The 25,088-nt window shown below is 32.5% G+C and overlaps 3 protein-coding genes across 6 annotated transcripts; 1 reads left to right on the forward strand and 2 right to left on the reverse strand.

Annotated features, from left to right (window-relative positions):
* Nucleotides 1-1,449: 1,449 nt before the first annotated feature.
* LOC133304400 (UPF0481 protein At3g47200-like) lies at nt 1,450-2,595 on the reverse strand. The gene has a single exon (XM_061504439.1). The coding sequence runs from the start codon at nt 2,584-2,586 to the stop codon at nt 1,450-1,452; it is 1,137 nt and encodes a 378-aa protein (XP_061360423.1). The 5' UTR covers nt 2,587-2,595.
* A 13,605-nt stretch (nt 2,596-16,200) lies between these two features.
* On the forward strand, nt 16,201-20,637 carry LOC133304396 (probable arabinosyltransferase ARAD1). 4 transcript variants are annotated; one of them, XR_009750599.1, is made up of 4 exons: nt 16,201-17,242; nt 18,679-19,044; nt 19,518-19,663; nt 19,977-20,110. XR_009750599.1 is itself a non-coding variant. In XM_061504435.1 (3 exons), exons 1-3 carry the CDS (start codon nt 16,349-16,351, stop codon nt 19,536-19,538), a joined length of 1,281 nt encoding a protein of 426 aa, XP_061360419.1. In that variant the 5' UTR covers nt 16,201-16,348; the 3' UTR covers nt 19,539-19,960. The 4 variants fall into 4 exon arrangements, 2 of the variants coding, with proteins under 2 accessions (XP_061360419.1, XP_061360418.1); XR_009750598.1 differs by having other exon boundaries at nt 19,518-19,814; nt 19,977-20,079; XM_061504435.1 differs by lacking the exon at nt 19,977-20,110 and having other exon boundaries at nt 19,518-19,960.
* An 813-nt stretch (nt 20,638-21,450) lies between these two features.
* Nucleotides 21,451-23,730, reverse strand: LOC133304404 (14 kDa zinc-binding protein-like). The gene is made up of 6 exons (XM_061504444.1): nt 23,579-23,730; nt 23,404-23,487; nt 22,913-22,999; nt 22,360-22,507; nt 21,844-21,961; nt 21,451-21,753 (listed from the first exon to the last, which is right to left on the reverse strand). The coding sequence occupies exons 1-6, from the start codon at nt 23,608-23,610 to the stop codon at nt 21,686-21,688; spliced, it is 537 nt and encodes a 178-aa protein (XP_061360428.1). The 5' UTR covers nt 23,611-23,730; the 3' UTR covers nt 21,451-21,685.
* Nucleotides 23,731-25,088: the final 1,358 nt, after the last annotated feature.

A 25,088-nucleotide genomic window follows, 5' to 3' on the forward strand; every position in this document is an offset into this window, starting at 1 on the left:
TTCTTCTCTTCCGATTTTCTCTCCTAAACCTGACTCAGTCTCCCTGTTCCGATGATCTCCTCCATCATGCTGGTTTTTTTCTCCGCACCGTGAATTTGTGTCGCCGCCTCTCCTCCACTATTCTCTATTGGATAAGGGATGTCCTTTCACATACTGTTATAGGTGCATCAGAAGGACAACAAGAGCCTGAGTTTGATAATATAACTTTTCATTAACTCAATTAGAATATGTGTTTTATACTTTGATAGTTTGATGCTTTGATTAACTTGTGAATATTGACTTGTGGATGTAACTGGTTGAATTATGTTAAGTATATTTTGAATCTTTAGTTATTGGTGGTTTGATTTTTTTTAATTTTTCATATAGAATATATATTTATATTTTTTAATGTATAAAAAGGTTAACGAAGTGATCCCGTGACCCTCCGTTTGAACCTGTGACCCCATGACCCCTGACCTGTGCCGAGTCGATGGTCGGGCCGGGTTTTTAAACACTGGTTCTACTGCGATCTGTTTGGATTAATTGTTTTTCATTTCTGCAGGTTTTCAATTTTATACGGTAATTATGCAGTAATTGTTTGGGATAGGATTTTATACCTATCTTATTTTTTCTGTCTACTCTATTCTTTTTTTATTATTAGTATAATAATTATTTTTCTCTAATACCGTTAAATCAGGATCTCAAGAAGAAAAAAAAAAGGGTGAAAAACAGTTAAGATTTTGATGTAGCGGTGTTAGAGAGAAATAGATAAAATAAGTATGAAAAAATTATACATAATATCCTAACACATTATTTGGATAGTTTTTAGAGTGCAACTCAAGAGTTGAGAGTTTCAAACCCAAAATTAGTTAGCATTTTGGCATTAAAAAAGGTAAAGGATTTCACCGGTTAATTAATGAAGATAAGTTATCTCCAGTGAGCTCAAAATGACGTCTTTTTGGGAAGGAAATCAAGATACTTTTGTAATTATAATATATTGCAGGGTTATATTAGTCTTTATCATTATAATTTTTTAATCTTATAACCCAAAACGACGTCGTTTTGAGCTGAAGATAATTTTATCTCTAGTGACTGGAGAAATATTTTAATGTTTTTTAGGTTATAGAAGTTAATTTTATCTTCTACACATATATAAAAAAAATGAAGCTCATATTTTCTTTTTATCTCTATTCTTTTTACATAGAGGTAAGAAATAAAATTATCTCGTATAACATTCAAAAACATTAATCCTTAAAAAAATAAGGCAAAGGAAAAGAATGTTGTAGCTTTTATTTGAGACCCCAAAGAGGTGAGGGGAACAATATAACAATATGGAGGCAAGTGCATAACAATACATAAATGACCAAAATATGAATTCAAACTGTCTTGAGAGAATAAAAGGTGCTTTAGCTTAAAATCACAATACGTCACAAACCACGAAGATCCTTGCAGCCGTATCCGCAATTATAATCATGGTTTACGAGTGTGACGAAAACGAAACGTTTTGCTCGCCAATGAATTTAATCCATCCCGAAATGGCAGAACAAATGCTTCTTTGATGATTGAACCAAACGTTGGACTCTGCAATGAATTCTTTTTTAACGCATCCGCAAATCCACAAATTGTTTGTAAGAAGGTGAAATAAAGTGCCAAGATCGCACCAAGTGTTGATATGCCCACAGTCCAGCTAGTTAAATAGTGACGCACTAAAGAAGCTCTTGATTTTGCATACCTTGTACCAAAGTACTCATTTGCCTCATTCACCACTTTGTGCAAGTAGGACTCATTCATATCAGGAACTATTTCTTTCGTGATGTCGTTGATTAGTTCAGCCACATGTTGATCATTCCCTAAGGAATGGTGAAGCACATCTTTATAATGAAGAATAGCCACATCATTTGCTGAGTTAATTAGCCTATTGAAGAAGAACATGTAAGTTGTCACATCAGGGTAACATCTCTTGTGACACTTCTCAAAGGCTACCATGTTACGAAACACAGTCCCTCTGTGATCACTTATGTGCAAACGAGGGATAGTGAGTTCCCTCATTACCACTCCCCACTTTTTCTCAAAGCTTATATCAAGCAGTTCCTGATTCTTATCAGCTGCCTTGATTTTCACACCAGCCTCTGTTAGCTCTGTTATAGAACGAATCATTTGTTTCTGATTTCCTCTTTTATCTTTTCCCCCGGACTTGAACCGAATGTTGGATCTTAGAAGATCGAGAACGTGCTTTATTTCGAACTCATAATCTTTCTTGCATTCTGGGCTTTTGTCTGATTGAAGCAAACGGTAGAAGAATTTGAAGGCAAGATCATTCAGACTCATACATGGTTGTGAAGGAACAAGAGTGTTATCTGTCAATTCAAACAATTTGTTCAAAACAAACAAAGGAAGCTGGTTTTCAAGCATTATCAACTCACGACGAATGGTGGGTAGCATCCATCTACTAAGATAAGGGACTTGTTCGACATTGTTCCATCTACTAAGAGAAGGGACTTCGTCGAAATTGTTCTTTGATAAGTCCCTCAAGAGTTGAATGATGAAAGAGCCATCAACAAGCATCATATGAAGAAACTCATCACTGCTTAGTTTGATTTCACCCATGTAACATCTTCGAGCTTTGACTTCATGCTCCTCTAGGAACTTGCATGCCTCGTCTAATTTGGCTCCATTTACACCATTTGGATCGAAGAGTCTGTGAAAGAACTTATTTTTCAGCATTTCCATTTTTTGCAATTTTGGTTGTCCATAATGGTAAGGACCAATTGAGATGTTGTTGGGTATGTAGGCTTTGGATTCGGCCTCTAGCATGTTTGATGGAACCTTGTATATGCAGACAGAGTCACTTTCTTCAGGGATTCCACTTTCTATCTCTTTCTTAATAAGACCCCTCCATTTTGAGCTTCTTTGACTTTCAGCAATGCCATGAAATTTTCTTGTGTTCAACTTCTGAAAAACCAATCTAATGAGCTTATTGCAACCCATTATGTTCGGTGATGATTGAGAGTGCAACAAGTTTGCATATCCTGCACATACCATTCATCCTTTTTTATAACTCACGGAAGGTCAATGTTTTATTATTAATAATTTATATTCAACTTATGTGAAACAAAGCAAGGTTGTTAACTAAGCTGCTCAAGATTTCTGTAGTCATTATCTTTGGCCGCTCAAGTTTTCTAATTTTTTTTTTTTTTAATTCCATTTACTATGCATCTTTCACATGTTTTCGAAAATTATGCTTCTTGTTCTTTTTTCTTTATTAATTGCAGTACCTAACCTACCTTTAACTTCTTCAAAAAAATCCAGTTAAGGATGGCTGAGCTTCACAGAAGATGGTTTTAATTGAATAGTAATTTTTCTTCCTCTGCCCATTAACTTGTGACTTCTTCCATGCTTATAGTCATGCCTGTGCTTGTGTGAAGCAAATGTTTTACATAAAAGTTTTTTTTAATATAAATAAAAGGAGAAGGATATTGTGACAACCAAGTTGTGTTACTATCAAGTGACTATCAATCAATCTCACCGTTAGATCGATTATGTTGATCCAACGGTTATATTTATTTCTATCTTTGTAGGGTCATGATTCCCCATATTTAAAGTGAAAACATTAAATATGGGAAATCGTAACCATACAAAGGTGAAAATAAATATAAAGTATTAAATTTGGGGAATCATGACCATACAAAGATGGAAATAAATATAACCGTTGGATCAAAATAATCGATTTAACGGTAAGATTGATTGGTAGTCACTTGGTAGTAACACAACTTGGTTGTCACAATATCCTTCCTCTAAATAAAAATAAGAATAAACGGCTTTAATTTAAGAGTCTTCTGCATAAACTTGTCAGCAAATTTTTTTTTTTTTTTTGGTACAATAATTTATGAGCAATTTTAGAGCAAATCATGGCTGCATTTGCTTATGTGAGCTTGTTTTCATCACCCTAATTAAAGCACAATAATAAAATGAGGGATGAAGGAAGACCAAGGAGGTGGAAACACATTTCCAAAAAAAAGGAGGTGGAAACACGAAATTAAATTACTTGGTCAAGAAATTTAATCAGTTTTGATAAATTGCTAAGGAGACAACTTGTCTCTTTTTAAGAACATTAAAATATGACTGCTGAACATTTCATGTTTTATATGCAATCATTATTTTATGATTTTTTTTTTCTTCTTTTTTGAGCTTGTTTTCATCGCCTTAATTAAAGCTCAGTAATAAAATGAATGATGAAGACAAAGGAGATGGAGATAACAGCTTCCCGAAATTGAATCATTTTACCAAGAAATTTAGTCGCTTTTGCCGAGCTATCAAGGAGAGAACTTGTCTTTTTATAAAAGCATTAAAACTTGACTTTTGAAACGCCTCATGCTTTTATATGATAATTATCTAATGCTTACCCGAAATATTATTACAGAAAAAAGGAATAAAATTATCTGTCATGGTTGTTAGGGGAATAATGAATTTGATTTATTTAGTTTTTACAAGCTTATGGGAAGGTAGGAAATCACATTCCAAGGTCAATACATGCCAATAAGTCTAAACAACCACTTCCTTACATAAGACCTACCAATAAAAGAAATGAAGGGTTATATTGATAAAAAAATTTCTTACAAACTTACAAATTACACTATGTCTGACTAGTTACACACTCTTAATTAAAGTCTGACTGGTCAGACATAGTGTAGTTTATAAGAGTTTTTAAACAAAAAGTTTTTAAATATAATATTTCTCATAAAAAAACATAGAAATTGAATCCAACATCATTTACTTGAGTTGAGTGAGTCTAATTAGTAGTGTTATAAAAATTGGATCCACCCAGAAGCCGGTGAACGGTTATGTAACCGGTCCGATTTTCATATTGGACCGGCCATGTTACAGAACCGGTGTGACCGGTGCGACCCGGCCGGTTTTCGAAAAAACCGATTACCCGACCTGGTCTATAAAAAACAAAAAAAAATTAATTTATTTTCATCAATTGATATCTTCTTTTTTTTACTTTCAAACACAGATGATTTATTTTCTTTTGAAATATTTGAGTGATTTTTAGCTTATTAACTTACATAGATTATGTACCTACAACATTAATATTATCTTAATTATGCAATATGCAGGGAATTTTGATTTGATTTATAGTTAGAGATGTCGTTTACTAAACCTGAAACACTAGTATCACAAATATTATATGTTTGACAAATCTTTTGTTGGACAATGATGTATAATTTATTATTTTCATGTTAAAATATTTGAAATTAGTATCATTTTTTACAAGTATTTAAGTATATTTATAGTTTTTAAATATAAATTATAGATTTACATATACTTATCGGGTCATGCGATTGAACCAGTGACCCACTCGTTAAACCAGTGACCCAGTACATCGACCGGGTTAATAACTGAGCCAGGTTTAATAACATTGCTAATTAGAACATGTTCAATATCTTAAAATTAGATTTCTTTTCCGTATTTTTAAGTTCCATTTGAGTCATGTTTTGTTTTGAAGCAATAAGTCGTGATCAACATTAATATTTATTTTATTCTAAACTAGTTGATCATCAGCCGTTGGTGAACTTATATAATAGCGAGAACAAATAATAAATAAAATAATAATATTAAATAAATAAATAATTTGTCCTTTATAATGTTAATATTTTTTCTCCGCTCCATTTTAAGAGAAATTGCACTCAACTAGTAGCGTGCAATTAATTTCTTGTCCAATTAATTTTTTTCAAACGTTTTCAACGCAAATTTTTTTTAGGGAATACATTTTTCGTCGAAAAATTTCATAAATATAATTTTTTTGAATTAATTTTTTCAAACATTTTCGACGGAATTTATTTTTCGTCAAAAACTTTGAAAAATATAATTTCTTTTTCAATTAGATTTTTTTCAAAAGTTTTCGACGAAATTCATTTCCATCGAAGATTTTCAACGGAAACCTTTTTCCGTCAAAAAATTTCACAAAAAATAATTTCTTTTCCAATTCATTTTTTTAAAAGGTTTTCGACGGAATTCATTTTTCGTCGAGAATTTTCGACAAAATTCATTTTTATTTGAAAAGTTTCCCCAATATAATTTCTTTAACAATTTCTTTTTTCGTTAAATATTTTCGATGAAATTCATTTTTTGTCGAAAGATCTATCTTTATTTTTGACAAAATTTATTTTCGTTTCTATTTTTGAAGGAATACATTTTCGGTCGAAAATTTTGTCATTAGTTTCGACAGAATTTTTTCTATAGATAAATTTCATCGATAATTTGGACTTTTCTAATAGTGACTACGTCATCAAGTCTTCTTTTATTATTTTTCCAATTAAGTTTTGGATGACTTTTTTTTTTCTTACTAAAGCATCTAAATGCCTTTGAAGAATATATTCAAACATCTAGATTTATGTTCTCTCATTTTTTCTTATATCAGTACTACTCTTATTTTTGTCAAATATTTTCATTTTTTATCTTATAAATTCTTGTATAACAACACATTTACCTTAACATCCTCATTTCTACAACTCTCATTTTATGCTTAAATTGTTTTTGCATTGGTCAACATTTAACTTCATATATAATTGCTAACCATACTGTTTTTATCCTAAGAGGAATTTTATAATCATACAAAAATTCAGATGCACCATATCATTTCATCCTTGTTCTAATTCTATTGTCTATATCCTTGTCAATCTATCAGAATGCATTTTTCTTGGGTATCTTATATCCTAACATATTCATGAATACTTGATCTCCTCTTTTTACGGCAAACTCACATTCCGTGATCTCTTTCTTTAGAATGAAGTCACAAAATTTTAAAAAAAATTAGTAATAAATAATAAGTTTTTCAATTAAATTAGTCCCTTTTTCGTAACATGATAATCTATTTTGTATTGATATAGTTTATTTTGAAATATACATAGTAAAATGGCCATTAATTTTTGCTTCATACTTCTAAGATTTTATAATTTAGCCATGCATAATAAAATATCTGTAGTGTTATCAAAATATTGAGTCGACCTTGTCATTTGTTAAACCATCATCGGTCGAATCTGAATTCAAAATATTGGGTGATTGTTGCGACTTCGGCAAGTGCACCGGTCGTACAAGTAATAAAGTGATAAAGTAAGGTTGTCGATTTCACTAGAACTGATTATCAACACTAATTTATCTACGCTATTAAAGTTGGATCTATCCTAAAATGGTTTTGTTGAGAGAATTAATTTAATTGTAAAAACAGAATTAAAGAACTTGTTTTTAATTTTTAATATTTAAGAAATTAAGAACTAACTGAATTCAAGAATTAAAATGCGAAGAAATTGGCTTTTAACTTCTAATAAAAGACGTAGCTAGGAACTCGACTTCCCCAATATTTTTCTTAACAAGTCTACCTCTTCTTACAATCAACATTCAAGATTAAGTGATTCTTTCTAAAATTGATTAAATCTCAATCCCTTGGTAATTTGATAATTTACTTTATTCCAAAGCCTAATTCCTTAGAACCTTTTGCTAAAGCAAGCATTAATGCAAGAACCATAAAGTTATAGAATTTGCAAGCTTATCCATAGATCATACAAAATCTAGCAATTAATAAATCGGAATCAAAACACCAACATCCCTATTGTCTTGCACGATTCTAATGCTCATTCAAGATTGGCCAGATCGTAAATGAAACTAGGAATTCAAAACAGATTAATTGCATAACTCAAATCATTAATATAAATTGCACGAAAGGAAAAACAGCCTTCAAAAACCCATTGGTTCCGTCTCGCTCTAACTACATAAATAAATTTAGCCTAGCATATTCATGAAATCAAAATAAAAAGATGAAAAGGAACTAAAATTTATAAAAGAAACAAAAAATCTAGTCTCCACGGTGAAGCTTTGACCATTTTTTCGCTCCTCAGGTCCGGAACTGAGCTTCTCTGCCTCCTAACTCATATCTGGCCGCCTCCTCGCCTTTCTCTGTCGCGTCCCCGAAATTTTTTCTCAAAAGCCCTGATTGAGTCTTTTTTAAAGAAACAAAACTGGACTTTTAATTTGGAACAGGTTCACTAAACAAGAATTAATTCTGATTATTACTTTAAACCTGAAACAATATTAAAAGGGATCAAAATCTTATCTATTTATTGGAATCTTGATATCTTTTGGATTTATTAATTAACACTATATTCTTAATCATATTAATCATTATTTAAACTAAATTTGATATTAAAAAATAGTGTCTTTGACACTTATTAGTGATTAAAATATTGAGTTGGGTTGTGGCAAAATTAAACTTGATCCAATCTATTCCATTAATACTCCCAAAAAAATTTAGAGTTACATATTTTTAAAGGAAAGGTTATCCAATTATAAGATGAACATGTGCTACATATCTCATCAATTACTTATAATAATATTTATAAATATTTTATTAATAAAAGACTCAGTTCATATTGAATCCAATACCTTATAGCCGATCGAGTGTAACCGACATAGCTAGTAAATCCAACCATCTTTGTTCGTTTCTTTCTTTTTTTCATTTGACTAGAAAAGTATTTGCATATGTTGATTTCTTATTAATAATTCGTAAGAACAAGTTGGCGTAGCTATGAATTCGGCACTATATCTCTAAACAAAATAGTATATTCTCTTTTACGATACAATAATTGATGATAATGAAGGAGAACTGTAACTTGAGACAAATTATCTTCTCATAAACAAATTACTCTACTAAAGGGAGAAGAAACTTCACATGGTCGAGGTTGAATTATGTTGCATTACGGGAGCGTTCAACTCGCACACATAGGTGTCCTAAGAGATTAGAGGACTTTGCAATTTAATGATGCATGTAATAGGTTGAGTAATTAAATGTTGTGTTGCCACGTAGGATAGGTTGCGTGTCACTTTCGGTAGTTAGTTGATTGTATAATGCTTGGGAAAGGAATGTATAAAAAAGAACTTTGATATTGCATTAGTTGAATAATACAAAATTACACATTTTTTTGTTCTTCTTGCTCTATTCTTCTTCCTCCTAGGGTTCTTACCCTAATAAATTAGGGATGAAAAAAAATGAGTTCGTGGATTAAGAGTGTCCGAAAGGGCTTCATAGTTTAATTTTGGGGGGCTTGGTTTTGAGTGAGGGTAATTCTCACCCATCCATCCCATCTAGATATTTTTTAATTTTTTAAAATGACAAAAATTACCAATTTAGATGTTATATCAAACTTTTTAATTTGATATCATAATGTAATATTGTGAACAAATGAGTATTGAATTTTCACCCTACAAATATAGTATTACTTGAATATCTACAATACAAATATACATTATTTTAGTATCATTACTCTAATGTTTGTTTAGTTAGAAAATTTTATTTACTACATTATAGTGGGGTACATATATCAATTATATTATATTATTTAATTATTGGATAAATTAAATGATCCATTAAGGAACCCAATCAATTAGATTTCAAAATGAGTATGAGTTAAATGAGTGGATACTCACATTGGCCTAACATGGTATAATGGGAACTTGACGGACCCAATTATACAAAGTCAGGAGGTTATGGTCCCCAATATATCAAATTAGTCAAAGACTTTTCTTCTCCCCATCAAGAGATAACTTCCGCATACTCCAGTGATTTGACTAGGGAAAACCATTAATCCCAAAATTCAAAGGCATCACGAGAAACCACAATCGTTGCGATGGAATACTTTAATTCCTTTTAGATTCCTCAATGATCCAATTTGATGTATCAAGGGATTTGTAGCGATAGTTTTTACCATAGGATATTGGGAGACTCCCAATAATTGGTATCAGAGCTTCAATCGTATTGAATCAGTGGGGTTCATTGTTTAAGCTTTGAAATTTACATAAAGAATGAATATTTTGGAAATCTAGAATTCACAAGGGTGTGTTATTTAAACTTTGAAATTTGCACAAAGGTGAAATATTTGAAAGAGTTTGACTTCATAATTGATGATGGTTTGTTGTTTGAATTGGGAATTCGAATTAACAATGATTTCTTTTATGAATTTTGAACTTGTGGTTTAAAAGAAATCAAAACTTTAAGGTCTTTGGTTTTGTGATTTTCTTAGATTTGATATTCTTTGCTAAAAGTCAAATATGAAATTTATTGGTCACATTTATATTTATTGTTCATGAAAATAATGATCGGCCCAAATGAAGGTTATTATTTGGCCGAGCAATAAATGTAGTGTTGTCATGTGTGTATCTATTGTTTATGCGAATAATAGTCGGTCAAAAGGAATGATATTATTTGGTCAAACAATGGATGCTCTTGTGGTAATAAATGTGTGACAATCATAAAGGAATTCCCATGTGAACAATAGTCAACCTATAGGAAGGCTATGGTTTGAGAGGATTGATTGTCAATGTTTGATTACAATACGGAGAGTACCACTTCCAAGTTGGTATTTCTTGTCCAAAGACTACATGTCAATTTTGTTCTATGTATCTTGTTGAACTCATTTTTCTTCATATTTTTGGTCAACATCATTTTTGCATATTGAGATGTTGGTTATATATATGATATGACATTAATGTTGAGCATGTTGTTCTCGAATCAGTTGCTACTACTGCTACTAATTTTGCTACTCAACTGAACATGATCCCTATGCTGAATGGGGAAAACTACAAAATGTAGAAAGTGAACGTGAAAATCGTTCTCGGCTATAAGGATATGGACCTTGTGCTAAAGATGGAGAAACCCATTTCCATTGAGGAAAATTTGAATACGGAGAAAATTGAGAAGTGAGAATGCTCTAATTTCATGTGTCTGATGATCATGAACCACACTATTCCATAAGCATTCCATGGCTCTATTGCTAAGAGCACTGATGCCAAGAAGTTCCTCACATAAATCGAGCAATATTTTTCCAGAAATAAAAATACGGAAGCGAGTAACACTTTGGCAAAACTCATTACCATGAGGTATCAAGGAAAGGGGAACATAAGAGAGTACATCATAGTGATGTCTAACCTTGTTGAGAAACTCAAGGCACTAAAGTTAGAACTATCTGATGATTTGCTCATGCACATGGTTCTCATATCTCTTCTTGCATAATACAGTCAGTTTGTTGTATGCTACAACAATCAAAGGGACAAATGGACTCTTAATGAGCTCATTTCTCATTGTTTACAAGAAAAGGAAAGGCTTCATCGAGAAAAGACTGGTAGTTCTCACTTGGTATCAACCTTTCAAAATAAGAGAAAGAAGAGAGTTAAGGAAACTGCGAATGAAGCTTAAATAAATAAAAAAATAAAAAAAGTAGGATCAGGCACTTACCTGCTACTTTTGCAAGAAAAGTGGACACATGAAGAAAGAGTGCTCCAAATATAAGGCATGGTGTGAAAGAAGAGTATGACTCTCACTTTAGTATGTTCTGGAATTAATTTTGGTTTTGTACATATGGACACTTGGTGGATAGATTCTGGTGCTACTACTTATATAAGTATGTCTATGCAGGGTTGTTTATGGAGTAGATCGCCAAGTGATGTTGAAAGACACATCTTTGTGGGCTATGGCAAGAAAATTCTAGTTAAATTCTATTTTCAGTTTGGACAAACCCGGTTACTCTTTTTATTTTGAGAATAATAAAGTTAGTATTTTTTATGATTCAAGTATTGTTGGTACTGGTTCTTTAATTGATAATCTTTATATGCATCATACTATTGACAATGAGGTAATGCACTCTAGTGCAAAAGGTACAAGGCAGAAATATATGAGAATTATGCTACTCTTTGGCATAAGCTTTTAGGCCATATCTCTAAAAATAGAATTCAGAGTGTTACGAGTGATGGAATTCTTAGTCCCCTAGACTTGGATGATTCTCAATTGTGCATTAAATGCATTAAGGGGAAACATAAAAACATAAAGAAAGTAGGTTTAGAAAGATCTCAAGATGTCTTAGAACTAATTCGTATGGACATTTGTGGGTCATTCCCTACAACATCATGGAATGGTCAACAATACTTTATTATGTTCATAGACGACTATTCAAGATACTGTTACCTATACTAAATATATGAGAAGTCACAATCGTTGGACGTGTTTAAAGAGTTTAAAGCCGAAGTTGAACTTCAACTAGACAAAAAAGTTAAATCTATTAGATCCGTCCGTGATGGTGGATATTATGATAGATATGATGAGTCAGGAAAATAACTTCCAGGACCTTTTGCTAAATTCCTAAAGAAGTGTGGTATCGTCCTGCAATACATAATGTAAGGCAAACCTGGCATGAATGGTATTGCAAAGAGACGAAATAGAACACTTAAGGACATAGTAGGAAGCGTGATTAGTCACTCTTCTTTACCTGATCACTTTGGGGAGAAGCATTAAAGACTACAATATATATCCTTAATAGGGTTGCAATTAAAACAGTGACCAAAACCCCTTATGAGCTATAGATAGGAAAAAAACCTAACGTAAAGCATTTACATATTTGGCGTTGTCCAGCTGAAGCAAGGCCTTACAGGTCAAATGAAATAAAGTTGGACTGAAGAACGGTTATATGTTATTTTGTTGGATATATTGAACGCTCTCGAGGCTTCAAGTTTTACAATCCCACCATGAAGTCTTTCTTTTAGATAGGAAATGTGAGATTCCTTGAGGATGTTGAATTTGAAGGGGAGAATAATATAAGGAATGTTGTATTTGAGGAGGAAGATTTTTTTTCTTTTCCTAATGTTGTTATCATTCCAGATACAAATCCAATGCAAATAAATGATAATCAGGTTTTCATTCCTGATGTCATTCCAGAACAAGACAATAATGAAATTCCCCTTACAAAACCTATAGAGAAAATTCAAGAATCTCAAGAAGTACCATTAAGGAGATCCATTAGAGAAAGGAGAAGTACAATAACAAATGATTATATTATTTTTCTCCAAGAGCATAAAAATATGTTGGGCTTAGAGGAAGATGATCCAATCAACTTCTGACTAGCCTTAGAAAGTTCTAATGCTCAAAAGTGGATCAATGCCATGAATGATGAGATGAAATTTATGAAAGACAATGACGTTTTGGATCTTGTCGAGTTGCTTAAAGGTACAAAACCCATTGATTGTAAATGAATATTCAAAACCAAGAGGGATTCATTGGGTAATATCAAAAGATATAAGACTTGTCTAATCACTAAAGGTTTCACTCAAAAGGAAGGCATAGATTATAAAGAGACTTTCTCTCCGGTTTCTTCGAAAGACTCTTTCAGGACAATTATGGCACTTGTGACTCATTTTGATTGAGAGCTACATTAGATGGATGATAAGACCGTGTTTCTCAATGACAACATTGATGAGACAATTTACATGACATAACTAGAAAACTTCGTATCTAGAAATTCAAAGTCTATGGTTTGTAAACTACAGAAATCCATTTATGTTCTCAAACAGGCTTCCCATCAATGGTATCACAAATTTCATCAAGTTATCATCTCTTATGGTTTTGAGGTGAACATGGTGGAAGATTGTGTATATCATAAGTTTAATGGGAGTAAATTTATCTTCCTGATATTATATATTGATGACATATTAATTGTTAATAGCAATATAGACTTATTTCATGAAACTACGAATTTTCTCACTAATTTTTTTGAGATAAAGGATCTTTGTGATGCATTTTTTGTGTTAGGAATACAAATATTGTGAGATCGCTGTGAAGGTATCCTTATATTATCACAAAAGAGTTATATCGAAAGGATTATAGAAATGTTTGTCATGAAAGGTTGTACATCAGGAGATGCGCCCATAGCTAAAGGAGATAAATTTAATCTCGTCAATGCCCTAAGAATAATCTTGAAGTAAAAGAAATGGAAAAGATTCCTTATGCTTTGGCAACATGAAGTCTTATATATGCCCAAGTTTGCACCCGTCTCGACATAGCATTTATAGTGGGAGTATTAGGCAAATACTTGAGTAACCCAAGAATTGATAATTGGAAAGCAGCTAAAAGGGTTAACATATTTTAAAGAGAACGAAGGATTACATGCTCACCTATCGGAGACTAAACAAACTAGAGATCATTAGGTATACTGATTCCGATTTCACTAGATGCCAAGACAGTAGGCGATTCACCTCAGGATATGTTTACATGTTCGCAGAAGGAGCTATTTCTTCGAGGAGTGCCTAGCAAATACTCGTAGCTTCATATACCATTGCGACAAAATTCGTAGCTTGTTTTGAGGCATCTAATCATGGGATATGGCTGCGAAATTTTGTCGTAGAGTAGCGTGTGGTTAATGATATTGAAAGACTATTAAAGTTATATTGTGATAATAAATCAACAGTATTGTTTTCTAACAACAACCGAAGCTCCTCAAAATCAAAGCATATTGATATTAAGTTTCTAGTTGTTAAGGAAATAATTAAGAGTGGTCAGATTCCTATAAAACACATTGGGACGAACTCCATGCTTGCAGATTTGCTGAGAAAGGGCTTGGTGCCCAAGGTCTTTCATGAGCACACTGTTCATATGAGTGTTATTTTATTTTAGGACACCATGATTTAATGAGAGTTCGTTTGGGTGTTCTACATATTAAAACATTTATTTGTTTGATTTCTACAGAATAAAAGGATATGTTTTTTTTCATGTTTATATTTATTCCCTCTGAATGTATATTTTTTTCTATTTGCAATTTTGCATTTGGTATAGGAAACTATGAAATGATCTCATAAGGATTAGAGTAGGACCAGTTGAAAATAGGAATGATCGATAAAAATTGCATTGCATGTAATTTCCATGTCACTCATCCATACTTGATCTATGTCATTAACTATATTGGGATGATGACCACAGAAGGTTCAGTTATGTTTTGAAAGTAACAAAATCCACCATGAACTCATATTAATAGAGAAGATGGAATAGATTGTACCTAAAGTGAAATCTAAAGATAAATAGCATGTAAATGCAGGCTAAAAACATATGATATAATTGTTTCAGGTTTATATGTAGCCCAAGTGAGAGATTGTTAAAAAATTTTATTTTCTACATTATTGGGTAAATTAAGTAATCTATTAAGTAACCTAATTAAATTTCAAAATAAGTATAGATTAAATGAGTGGATATCCACATTGGCCCAACATGGTATAGTGGAAGCTTGGTGAGTCCAATGATAAGGAGTTAAGAAAAATGGTTATGGTCCCCAATATGTCAACGTAGTCAGATAATTTTCTTATCCCCATCAAGAGATAACTTTCGCATAAGAATTTGACACTCTAATGATTTGACTGAGGAAGACCATCAATCCCAAAAGTCAAAGGCATCAAGAAACCACAATCGTTGCGATGGAATCAGGTACATTTTTATTTCTTTTAGATTCCTCAATAATCCACTATGATGTATCCAGGGGTTTTGCAATGATGGTTTTCACCATAGGATATGGAGAGAATCTCAGCATGTTACACATCATTATCCTCAAAGAAAATGTTTTATTTTCCCTTATATATAAGGGTTAAGTGTGTGTCCTTCTAAAAGACACAAGTTGTGTCATTTTAATTTTTAACACTATGTTATACGGATAGTACATAGTTATCATATGAATTTTTTTTTCTCACTCCATGTTAGCTGAAGTGAGTGACGAGAGAGAAAAAAAAGTAATTTTTTATATTATAACTATATACTACATATAGTACATAATGTTAAAAATTAAAATGACACAACTTGTATCTTTTAAAAGGACAAAACTTTTTTTCCTATATATAAAGGACACGCAATAAATTCAATATTTTACTTCTTATAAACTATCTTAACCTCCCACGACAAAACTATTTTCAATAACTTGCTATTGAAAAAACACATGAAACAACAAAAATGGAATACAAATACTGTCAGATTGTCAATAATAATTCCTAACATTTCTTCCACCTATACTGAATATAATCAAATATATCATAAAGGGCACCACCAAAAAAAATATCATAATGTCCACTTTCAGTTTCTTTGTCATGCTCAAAAACTTTATTTCATCCATCAAAATCAGTTGTTAAATATGAAGGAGAAACACGAGAAAAGGATCAATTAAGACAGATTAGAGGTACGCAATGAAATGAAAATAACAGAAGAACACATGATTCACACAAAATTTATTTTATATTCATATTTTTTCCATATTAAAAAAAGCCAAGAATTAATCATAATAACACCCTTCGATCTTCCTCGATGTACATATACACGCACCTACCTACACAACAAAAAACAACACATATGTCCAAAGTATCTTGAACTGATTAGTTGTTTCCCCCTCCTACTTAACAAAACAACGAAGTCTCGTGTTTTCATAGGTCAACCTGCAAGCTGAAGATTGCGGCGAACCTGTACCCTCCCCGCGCACGTTATCAAAGTGCGCTGCCACCGCCGCACCCGAACTTAAAACCCATGGAGGAGGAAGGATCCAACTCTAACGCCCGAAAGGCCAACAAGAAGTCCAAATGGGCCTTATACAAAGCCCAAGCCCAACCACTCTTCTTCGCAATCGCGCGAAAACCGTTCTTCAACAAAACCCTAGCTACCTTCTCCGCAATCCTCGCATCCTACATTCTCTTCTACGCCTTCTACCTCCGCCACGATTCATCCACCCTCGACATCACCTACATCACCGACTTAACTTCCGCCGCAACTTCAGTCGCCGCCGACAACGGAACGAGCTCTCCCTCCGTCAAGGTCTTCCTCCACGATCTCCCCCGGCGATTCACCTACGGCGTCATTGCCGGCCACTCCGCCGCCCGCGGCCGTCGTATTTCCGAAGACGATGACGTGTCCTCCCTCAAGTATCCCGGCCACCAGCACATGGGGGAGTGGTACCTCTTCTCGGATCTCATACGACCCGAGTCAGAGCGGGTTGGGTCTCCCGTGACCCGCGTGATGGACCCGGATGAGGCGGATCTGTTCTACGTGCCGTTCTTCTCGTCGCTGAGCTTGATCGTGAACACGGCCCGATCCGCGGACGGGTCCGGCCCGGTTTACAGCGACGAGGAGAACCAGGAGGCGCTGGTGGAGTGGCTTGAAGAGCAGGAGCACTGGAGGAGGAACAACGGGAGGGACCACGTGTTCATTGCGTCGGATCCGAATGCGCTGGGTCGGGTCATGGATCTGGTCAGGAATAGCGTGCTGCTGGTTGCGGACTTCGGGAGGTTGAGAGGGGACCAGGGTTCGCTGGTGAAGGACGTAGTTGTGCCGTACTCGCACCGTATCAGAACGTACGAGGGTGACATTGGCCTCCACAATCGTAACACCTTGTTGTTCTTTATGGGGAATCGATATCGCAAAGAGGTAGTTTTTTTCAGTTTTTTTTTTTAAGCATAATTTTTCAGTTTATGCATGTCTTTGGATACGTATCAACTTGATGTTCTTGTGGTATCAGTGCTAATTCTACATTTACGTAATTTTTTTTTTTGTAACTACATTTGCATAATATTTAATCCTACTGGGAATATGTTTATCATTATCATGTTATTTAAGACAATTGTCTGTGTATACACAAAAGGACGGTTGGGACCTATTTTTTTCTAGGAAAAAGTGTGTATTTTTTTAAAACAATGTAATGTTGACTCACTTTAAATGAGAAAAAAAAGATAGACAAAAAAATATAAAAGTGTGGATCTCAACTCTTTCTATCATTTAAAAAAACAAACACTTTTTTTTTTTCTAACTGGTTCTATTTTTTTTTTCTCTCTCTCCTCGTTAGCGGTTCCATCCACCGCCATTCCTGCTGACTAGCTTCTCGCGAACTATGCTTCGCTGCGTTCGCTTGCTTGCTACTTACTGTAATTCACATTCACTGGCAAAAATCCTAAATGAATACTTCAAATATTAGGATGTTGTCATATTAGTTTTTTTAAGATTTCTGGCATTAAATTACTTTCTATGAAATATAAAACATCTTTGCGATGACATTTTGATTGCGGATGATGCATATTGAAGGGCAATATTAACAGATTGGTTCAGTATACATGGTTGAGTATTTTTTGTGCTTTTAGCCGTTTCATTACCAAGTATGTGATTAAAAAATTTGTGACATTTATAGGTCAAGTTATGAAAAATTTACTATGATATTTTTTGAGTTGTGCATTGTTTTCATGTTTTGCATGCAATATAGTTAGAATAATGAAAGATTATAGGTTATTAATTTAGAGATTGCTGTTGTCCGATGAGTATTTTTTTGTCCACTACTTATATTATTTTAACAATGTATATTTTTAGCTGTTTATATCTTTGGTAACTGTTTATATCTTTGAAAAACTAATAGTAATATAGACACCAATTCAGGGGTTTATTCTTTGAAAAACAAAATCTTCAGAATTTTTCTTCTAAGTCGTTGTGATTCTATAAATCCTGCTGTAAACATTTACTGATATGCGCACGTAAAATATCTATTCTTAATTTTGTAATTCGAGTTACTGTTTTATTAAGTTCATATATGTCATCATCTTTGAGTTTCATCTTTATTAACAATATAGTCATTAATCTGATATATATTATTTGCTAAGTTAATGGTCTACTGATGGTACCAGATACTACGTGCAGTATCTGTTTTCATATTATATTCACTTAAAAACTTTTGAGCATCGTGCTGTTATAATTTTTTTTTTTTGGTCCATCCAAATGCTAAAAAGCCAGAAGAGTATTGTCTTGATATACTTTATTTGGACATTTTTCTTCCTGTTATATTGATTTCTTTAAGTCCTTGATTCCTCATCCTTTTGCAGGGAGGGAAAATTCGTGATGTACTATTTCAAATTCTCGAAAATGAAGAGGATGTCATAATAAAGCATGGAACACAATCCACTGAGAGTAGACGAGCAGCTTCACATGGAATGCATACATCAAAGTTCTGTTTACATCCTGCTGGAGATACTCCATCGGCCTGCCGACTCTTTGATGCTATTGTTAGCTTGTGTGTTCCAGTGGTTGTTAGTGATAGTATTGAGTTGCCCTTTGAAGATATTATAGATTATAGAAAGATTGCAATTTTTGTTGAATCTTCTCCTGCTGTAAAGCCAGGATATTTGGTGTCAACGTTGAGAGAAGTTACCCCATATAGGATCCTGGAATATCAGAAGGAACTAAAAGAGGTTAGTGTTGCTGGCATAATTTATTTCTGCAATAAAAATTGTGTATTGTCTTACTAGTATTGGTCTGTATTTAATATGGAATTTTCACATGGTTTAAAAAAAAAAAAAACCCATGAAAGATAAGTTTGAGAAGTCATTGATCATGGGAAGTATGACATTAGCATAGTTAATGTATAGAATGAGAAATATTTATTGCATCATATGGTTCTGTCTTCATATATATTCAAATAATATATATAGTTCGGAAGAAATGGTTACTTTGTCGTATTGAGTCTCATAAATTAATTATTTTTGTTTTACATGAGTAAGTGCATACTAGCTTCTCGTTGATTTTCTGTGACTACACTTATGTTTAACTTGTAAAATAATTGTCTGTTATAAAGTTTTGCTTATTGTGGCTTTGTGATTGATTTTGTGATTTGTTGATATCAAACCATTTTTTGGTCACCACTTATTTGCTTAAGCTTTTGTAGGAAAATCTGTCATTCACATAATATGAAAGCCTTTTATGAGCCTTTATAACCAAATGATCAAGAGTGTGATATTGCTGTCCCCAATCTTCACAAAAAGGGCAGTCCGGTGCTATAAATATCCCCAATCTTCATAATTAATTCATAAGGTAAAGTGGACGTATGTATTGTTCAGATTTCTATCTTGAATTAGGGTGGTAATGTATATATAATCATTCTGAGAATGCACATAACTCAATTTTTGGGTATAGATGGTAATTGGACGCAGTAAAACTGAACTAATGCGGCTGCTTCTCCCCTGTATGTTTTTAATCACGTCCCTTGAATCTTTTGTATACTGGTGTACTTGTATTGCATGAATTGATGCTTCCTTCTTGCTGCTCAATTAAAATACCAAGGTACCAGTGGTTTCAATTTTTGTAGCTAAAATATACTTTTCATTTTTTTATAATATGGTTTCAGGTGAAGAGATACTTTCAGTATGGTGAACCAGATGGAACAGTTAATGAAATCTGGCGCCAAGTTATAAAAAAGTTACCCTTGATTAAACTAATGATCAACCGTGACAAAAGGCTGGTCAGAAAGGAACCTGACTGCTCTTGCATATGTGCTAACCAGACTGCTATTGGAACCTTACAGCACGTTTCCCAAACAAAGGTGTTTGACATCTAAAGCTTGTGGCTCTCTTCGTCCTGTTATTTCACTCTAATGAGGAAGTTTAATTTATACTGTCACTGGAGGAAGAATGTCTCGAATCTGATACATCTTGAGGCTGAGTGACCCTTGTTTCTTTCATAGGATTTTTAGCTGCCATGCTACAAGTATAACTAGCCCACTTTTCGTTGGGTTGCTATAGATACCAAGGATAAGGCTAAGGCAAAATTGGAGTTATACGTTACTGAATTGTACAGGGTAGGGAATAAAGTCGTAATTATTTTATTCAAATAAGGTAATAATTATTGTTATTCTTTAGGAAAAAGTGCGTGACATTTTAAAGGATGTAAAGTTGTGTCATTTTAAGAGAGAGAAAGAGACAGACAAAGGAAGAGAGTGAGTTGACAAAAAAATAAAAGTGTGGATTCTACTTCTTTGTGAGAGTAAAATAATATAAGTTGTGTTATTTAAAAGGATAAACACTTTTTCCTATTCTTTATTATGACCGCTTCTTTTCTTTTGTTGATATCTTTTCTTGATATATATAGAAGAAGGATTAGTATATATCCCTTAGAGAATAATTTTTTTATTGAAATTTGTTGCTACATTGAAAGTTTTTATTACATATATTATAATCATAAAATATTACTACTTTAATCACTTCCGATTTAGTTCATATAATTTACAGCAACTCCATGTCAATCTTATGGCATTGTAGCAATAGAAGACGATGATAAAATTGGAAAAAATGTATTAAAGAAACCAAATTAAAAAAGAATGAATTATATAATGATGAAAATATATCTTATACCAAAAATTACATATATAAACTTTGAGTTTACTTTTTTTGCAATAAGTTTAATACGACGTTATTTTGGAGCGAAAATTATGGTATTTTTGTATTTTAATTTATTTCAGAATTATTATAATTTTTACAATTATAATTTTTTAATATTTCAATCTCAAAATAATGTCATTTTGAAAGTAAATACAGATAATTTATTTCCACTCCACAAATATTTTTCTGCTAAACTTTTCCAGCATCAAATTGAGATTGAATTGTGGACCCAAAATAGGCTAAGTGTGTTTTGTACCATTGTATTGATTGCAACAAAGTAGTGCTGCTTTACCGTAAAATTCGTTAATACCATTAATACAATTTATACAAAACTATGGCCAGCTGGTGGATTCTATGAAAATACTCTTGAAAGGCAAGATGAACAAATATTATGCTCAATGTTGTTCGAGACCTAACAAGGTTAGGTTTTCAATAAAACGAGCAATCCACCTTTCGTATTTAACTATTTTTAAGCTGCCGAAAAATAATCATTAAACCTAACTGAACGATCCCAATTCCCAAGTTGCTAGATTATTTGTACGTTGGTCTCACAAAATACAACTAAAGAAGTAGAAATATCTACGTGATATTCATCAGAAAATAGGCAATTATAACACGGGAAATTATAACAATAAGATAGTGGAGCCAGTAAGTATTAAACAGAATTAACTTTCATCTTTCAACCGGGTGGCCAATTCATCTGTCTCCCACCTAGGACATGCAAGTGCAGATGGTACACGGATTGACCTAATCAAAATAAATAGCATGAGACTTTAGTGGCACCATATAAGCAAGTGAAAATGATACAGATACATTGTTCACACTAAACAAGCTTACAGGCACTGGGACCATTGTTGATGACCACCCGGAATCCATCAAGGATACCTTCTTTCTCAGCTACTATTTTGGCAGCATAGAGAAGTTGACCCAATATTTCCCCATGTCTACCATCAGCCTGTAAAAGGAGATTTTATATATCACATAAAAAACTCGTCTTTCCCATGCTTAGCACACACACAGGGAGCAGCTACAACCACTAATCTTTTCTATTTAAATTCTTATTCCTTTTCCTCTTAGCATGTGGCCTCATAAACTATACATCCTCTGGTCTTCGATTCAACATCTTCCTAGTCCTTACAACCTTACTATTCCAATATATCATGAGCAAACAGGGATTTTCCCAAATCATTATTATTTCCCTAAAATTTTATACAGGAAGGCATATATAAATCCTTGTTTTTTTCCATGGTGTCAGTAGCCAGAGTGAGGAAAAGAGCAAAAGAAAATCATTAAACAGAAGAATCATACAAAACTTTTTGTTACTGTACACATAGAAAAAGAATGATTGGTGACCTTCCCAAGTTGTGTTAATCCATCTCTAAATTTAGGAATGACTAGAACATGAACTGGAGCCTGTGGATTGATATCTCGAAATGCTAGAATCTTTTCATCTTCGTACACAATGCTTGAAGGGATTTCCTTATTTATGATCTTGTCAAATCTGGAAAGAAAATAGAGGTCACAAAATTACACAAACAAAGAAAAGAAAAACGGTAAAATGATTAAGCAACTCTTTCGCTTTGAATACATGTGTCACAGTACTCATTTGTGAGTGCAACCTTGCATAATTGAGGTTTAAAATCTTTATATCCCAGTGAATCCTTTACATTTAAAATCAACTCTATCATGAACGTCATTCTTAGAAGTAGAGGGAGGGAGAGAAGTTCAGAATCGTTGGAATGTTTTGAAAAATTGCTATCTTGCAATGAGAATGGTACTCCCTAGTGTATGAGTTTAATCAATAATCATGACACCATACTTGCATGGAATAAGGAAAAAAATCATGATTTAAAAAAAAAAAAAAACTTTGAAATAAATCCAAAACTATTGCTAGAAGGGTTGTTACATTGTTGGAGCTTCACTATCAAAATTAACAGCAGCTGCTTTTGCTGCAGCCTCTTCATTGTTTGCGGCACTAGTACTAAAAGGCAACCTGTAATGAGTAACCAAAACATCAAAACACAATAACTCACTTAGTCACTTCCTCCAAATAAGATGAAGACAGAAAATTTGAAAATCCAAACAAAACAGCTTATGTCTTCAACACTACAAAACATCTGGATCTTAAATTTCACATATGGCATGCAAATATTTTTAATAATCCCAATCAGAATGCAACTTTTTATAACAGCACTTAGGCTTTCTTTAAGACAAATAATAAGCTTTTCTGCTCTTCAAAAATTAAAACTGCTCCCAATGCTAAAATTTTACTCACAGTCTAAGAAATTTTCCTATCTCTCCCCAATTTTGTTAAAAAACTAAAATTCACTAATCTTTGCGATTACTGTGCTGGTAACACAAAATTTCCAAGCTCAGTGACAGAGAATGAACAGAAACCTGCGTGGTTGAGGAGGAAGATGAAGATTAAAGTTGGAGGCTTTGAAAACGAAAGGCCTCGCTGATCTCAACGAAGAGAAATTCCTGCCAAATCCAATTCGAAGCCAAATTCTTGAGATTTCACGCAAGCAAGCAATTGACATAAGCTGCTCATTGAGTCAACATGAATGCATACCTAAGCAGTGAAAAAGGAATCGTTGCTGCCATGACTTGCTTCGACCAAAAAATCCAAATCAATGCATTTTCTCTAGAAAACGTGTGAAGAGTGACTGTTCTGTGTACAAGGTTCTATCGAAGAACCCTAGGTCCATCCTCTGCTTCTTAATTATTTTGTAATAACCTTATTTGATCGAAATTAGAAATTGACAAAGGGAAGAGTGTTACACTTTTTTTTTTTTTTTTTTTTTCACTTTATCCTCTTTTGTCTACTTCTTTCTCTTATTTAAAATGACATAACTTTACCCCTTTTAAAATGACACATATTTTATCCATTGACAAATATCTAAACTTTATATATGAGATCAATGTTTGTTAAAATAAATTATCTTCATAATAGTTAAAATCGAGATTTTACTTAAAATTGAAAAAAATGATAAAAAATCGTAAAACGTAAAATTATAATTAAAAAAAATCGTAAAAAATCATAAAAGTGTAAAAGCATTTGAAATTTTGATGAAATTATTTTGATTAAAAAAATCATAAAATCATAAAAACGTAGATTTAAATCGAGATTTTAATTACCATAAGAGGCTTATGTGTGTTTTGCTCACTCTTCTTTCTTTTCATATGATTTTATACGATCTTATCACATTTTTATGTACGTGTAAGAGATAAAATTATCTTGAAATCTTAATATTTTCATATATTTGTATAATTGTTTTTTAATATAATAGTTAAAACATTTAAAGATGAAAAATGTTTTTCAATTACTAGAAACTTAATAACGTGGATTTTAATTATAGTTTGATGTTTGTCTTTTTCGAAAACATAGAATAAAGTATGAGAAAGAGATACGAAATGAAAATAATGGGAAAAAAATATAAATTTTTAATTTAAATTTTAAATAAAAAATACCAATTTCAAGTAACATATAATATCACAATGACGTTTACATTTTTTCCTAGGACTTTCATCATATTATAAAATTTATTAGAAATTAAAAATATTATCTCAAAGATTGAATTTTCGGAATTTGATGATAAAAGATTTAAGAAAGAGTTGAATCAACTATCAAGTCACATCTATTAAAAAAAATCAATTATATAATCACGACTATTTTCACGTTTTTTTTTTTTATATTAGCATTATAATTTTCACCTTATATCATTTCACTCTTACAAAGAGATGAGATCCACACTTTTAAAATATTTTTCACCCACTCTTTTTTCCATGATTTATATCTTATTTAAAATGATATAGGTTTGTGTCCTTTAAAATAATACACATTTTTTCCTTTAAGAATTGAAACTAATGTTATTAAAACCAGCCCAGTCATTGACCCAGCCGAAGTATTGGGTCACTGATTCAATCATTGGGTCACTCGTTGAACTGCATGACCCGATAATTATATGTAATTCTATAATTTAAATTAAAAATTATAAACATACTCAAATATCTAAAAAATTTGAGAAAAATTTCAAATATTTTAATATAAAAATAATAAACCATACATTATTATCCATCAA

The sequence above is a fragment of the Gastrolobium bilobum genome, unplaced genomic scaffold (assembly GCF_033153095.1).
Source record: "Gastrolobium bilobum isolate Gb01-03AN ecotype WA unplaced genomic scaffold, APGP_CSIRO_Gbil_v1 utg14285, whole genome shotgun sequence".
NCBI lineage: Eukaryota > Viridiplantae > Streptophyta > Magnoliopsida > Fabales > Fabaceae > Gastrolobium > Gastrolobium bilobum.

Coding starts and splice junctions, on each gene's coding strand:
- LOC133304400 (XM_061504439.1), bottom strand. CDS start 2,586: ATGGGTGAAATCAAACTAAGCAGTGATGAGTTTCTTCATATGATGCTT.
- LOC133304396 (XM_061504434.1), top strand. CDS start 16,349: ATGGAGGAGGAAGGATCCAACTCTAACGCCCGAAAGGCCAACAAGAAG. Junction 17,243..18,678: donor GGAATCGATATCGCAAAGAG/GTAGTTTTTTTC, acceptor ATCCTTTTGCAG/GGAGGGAAAATTCGTGATGT. Junction 19,045..19,976: donor ATCAGAAGGAACTAAAAGAG/GTTAGTGTTGCT, acceptor ATATGGTTTCAG/GTGAAGAGATACTTTCAGTA.
- LOC133304404 (XM_061504444.1), bottom strand. CDS start 23,610: ATGGCAGCAACGATTCCTTTTTCACTGCTTAG. Junction 23,488..23,578: donor ATTCCTTTTTCACTGCTTAG/GTATGCATTCAT, acceptor TGGATTTGGCAG/GAATTTCTCTTCGTTGAGAT. Junction 22,508..22,912: donor GATAGTGAAGCTCCAACAAT/GTAACAACCCTT, acceptor TTTTCTTTCCAG/ATTTGACAAGATCATAAATA.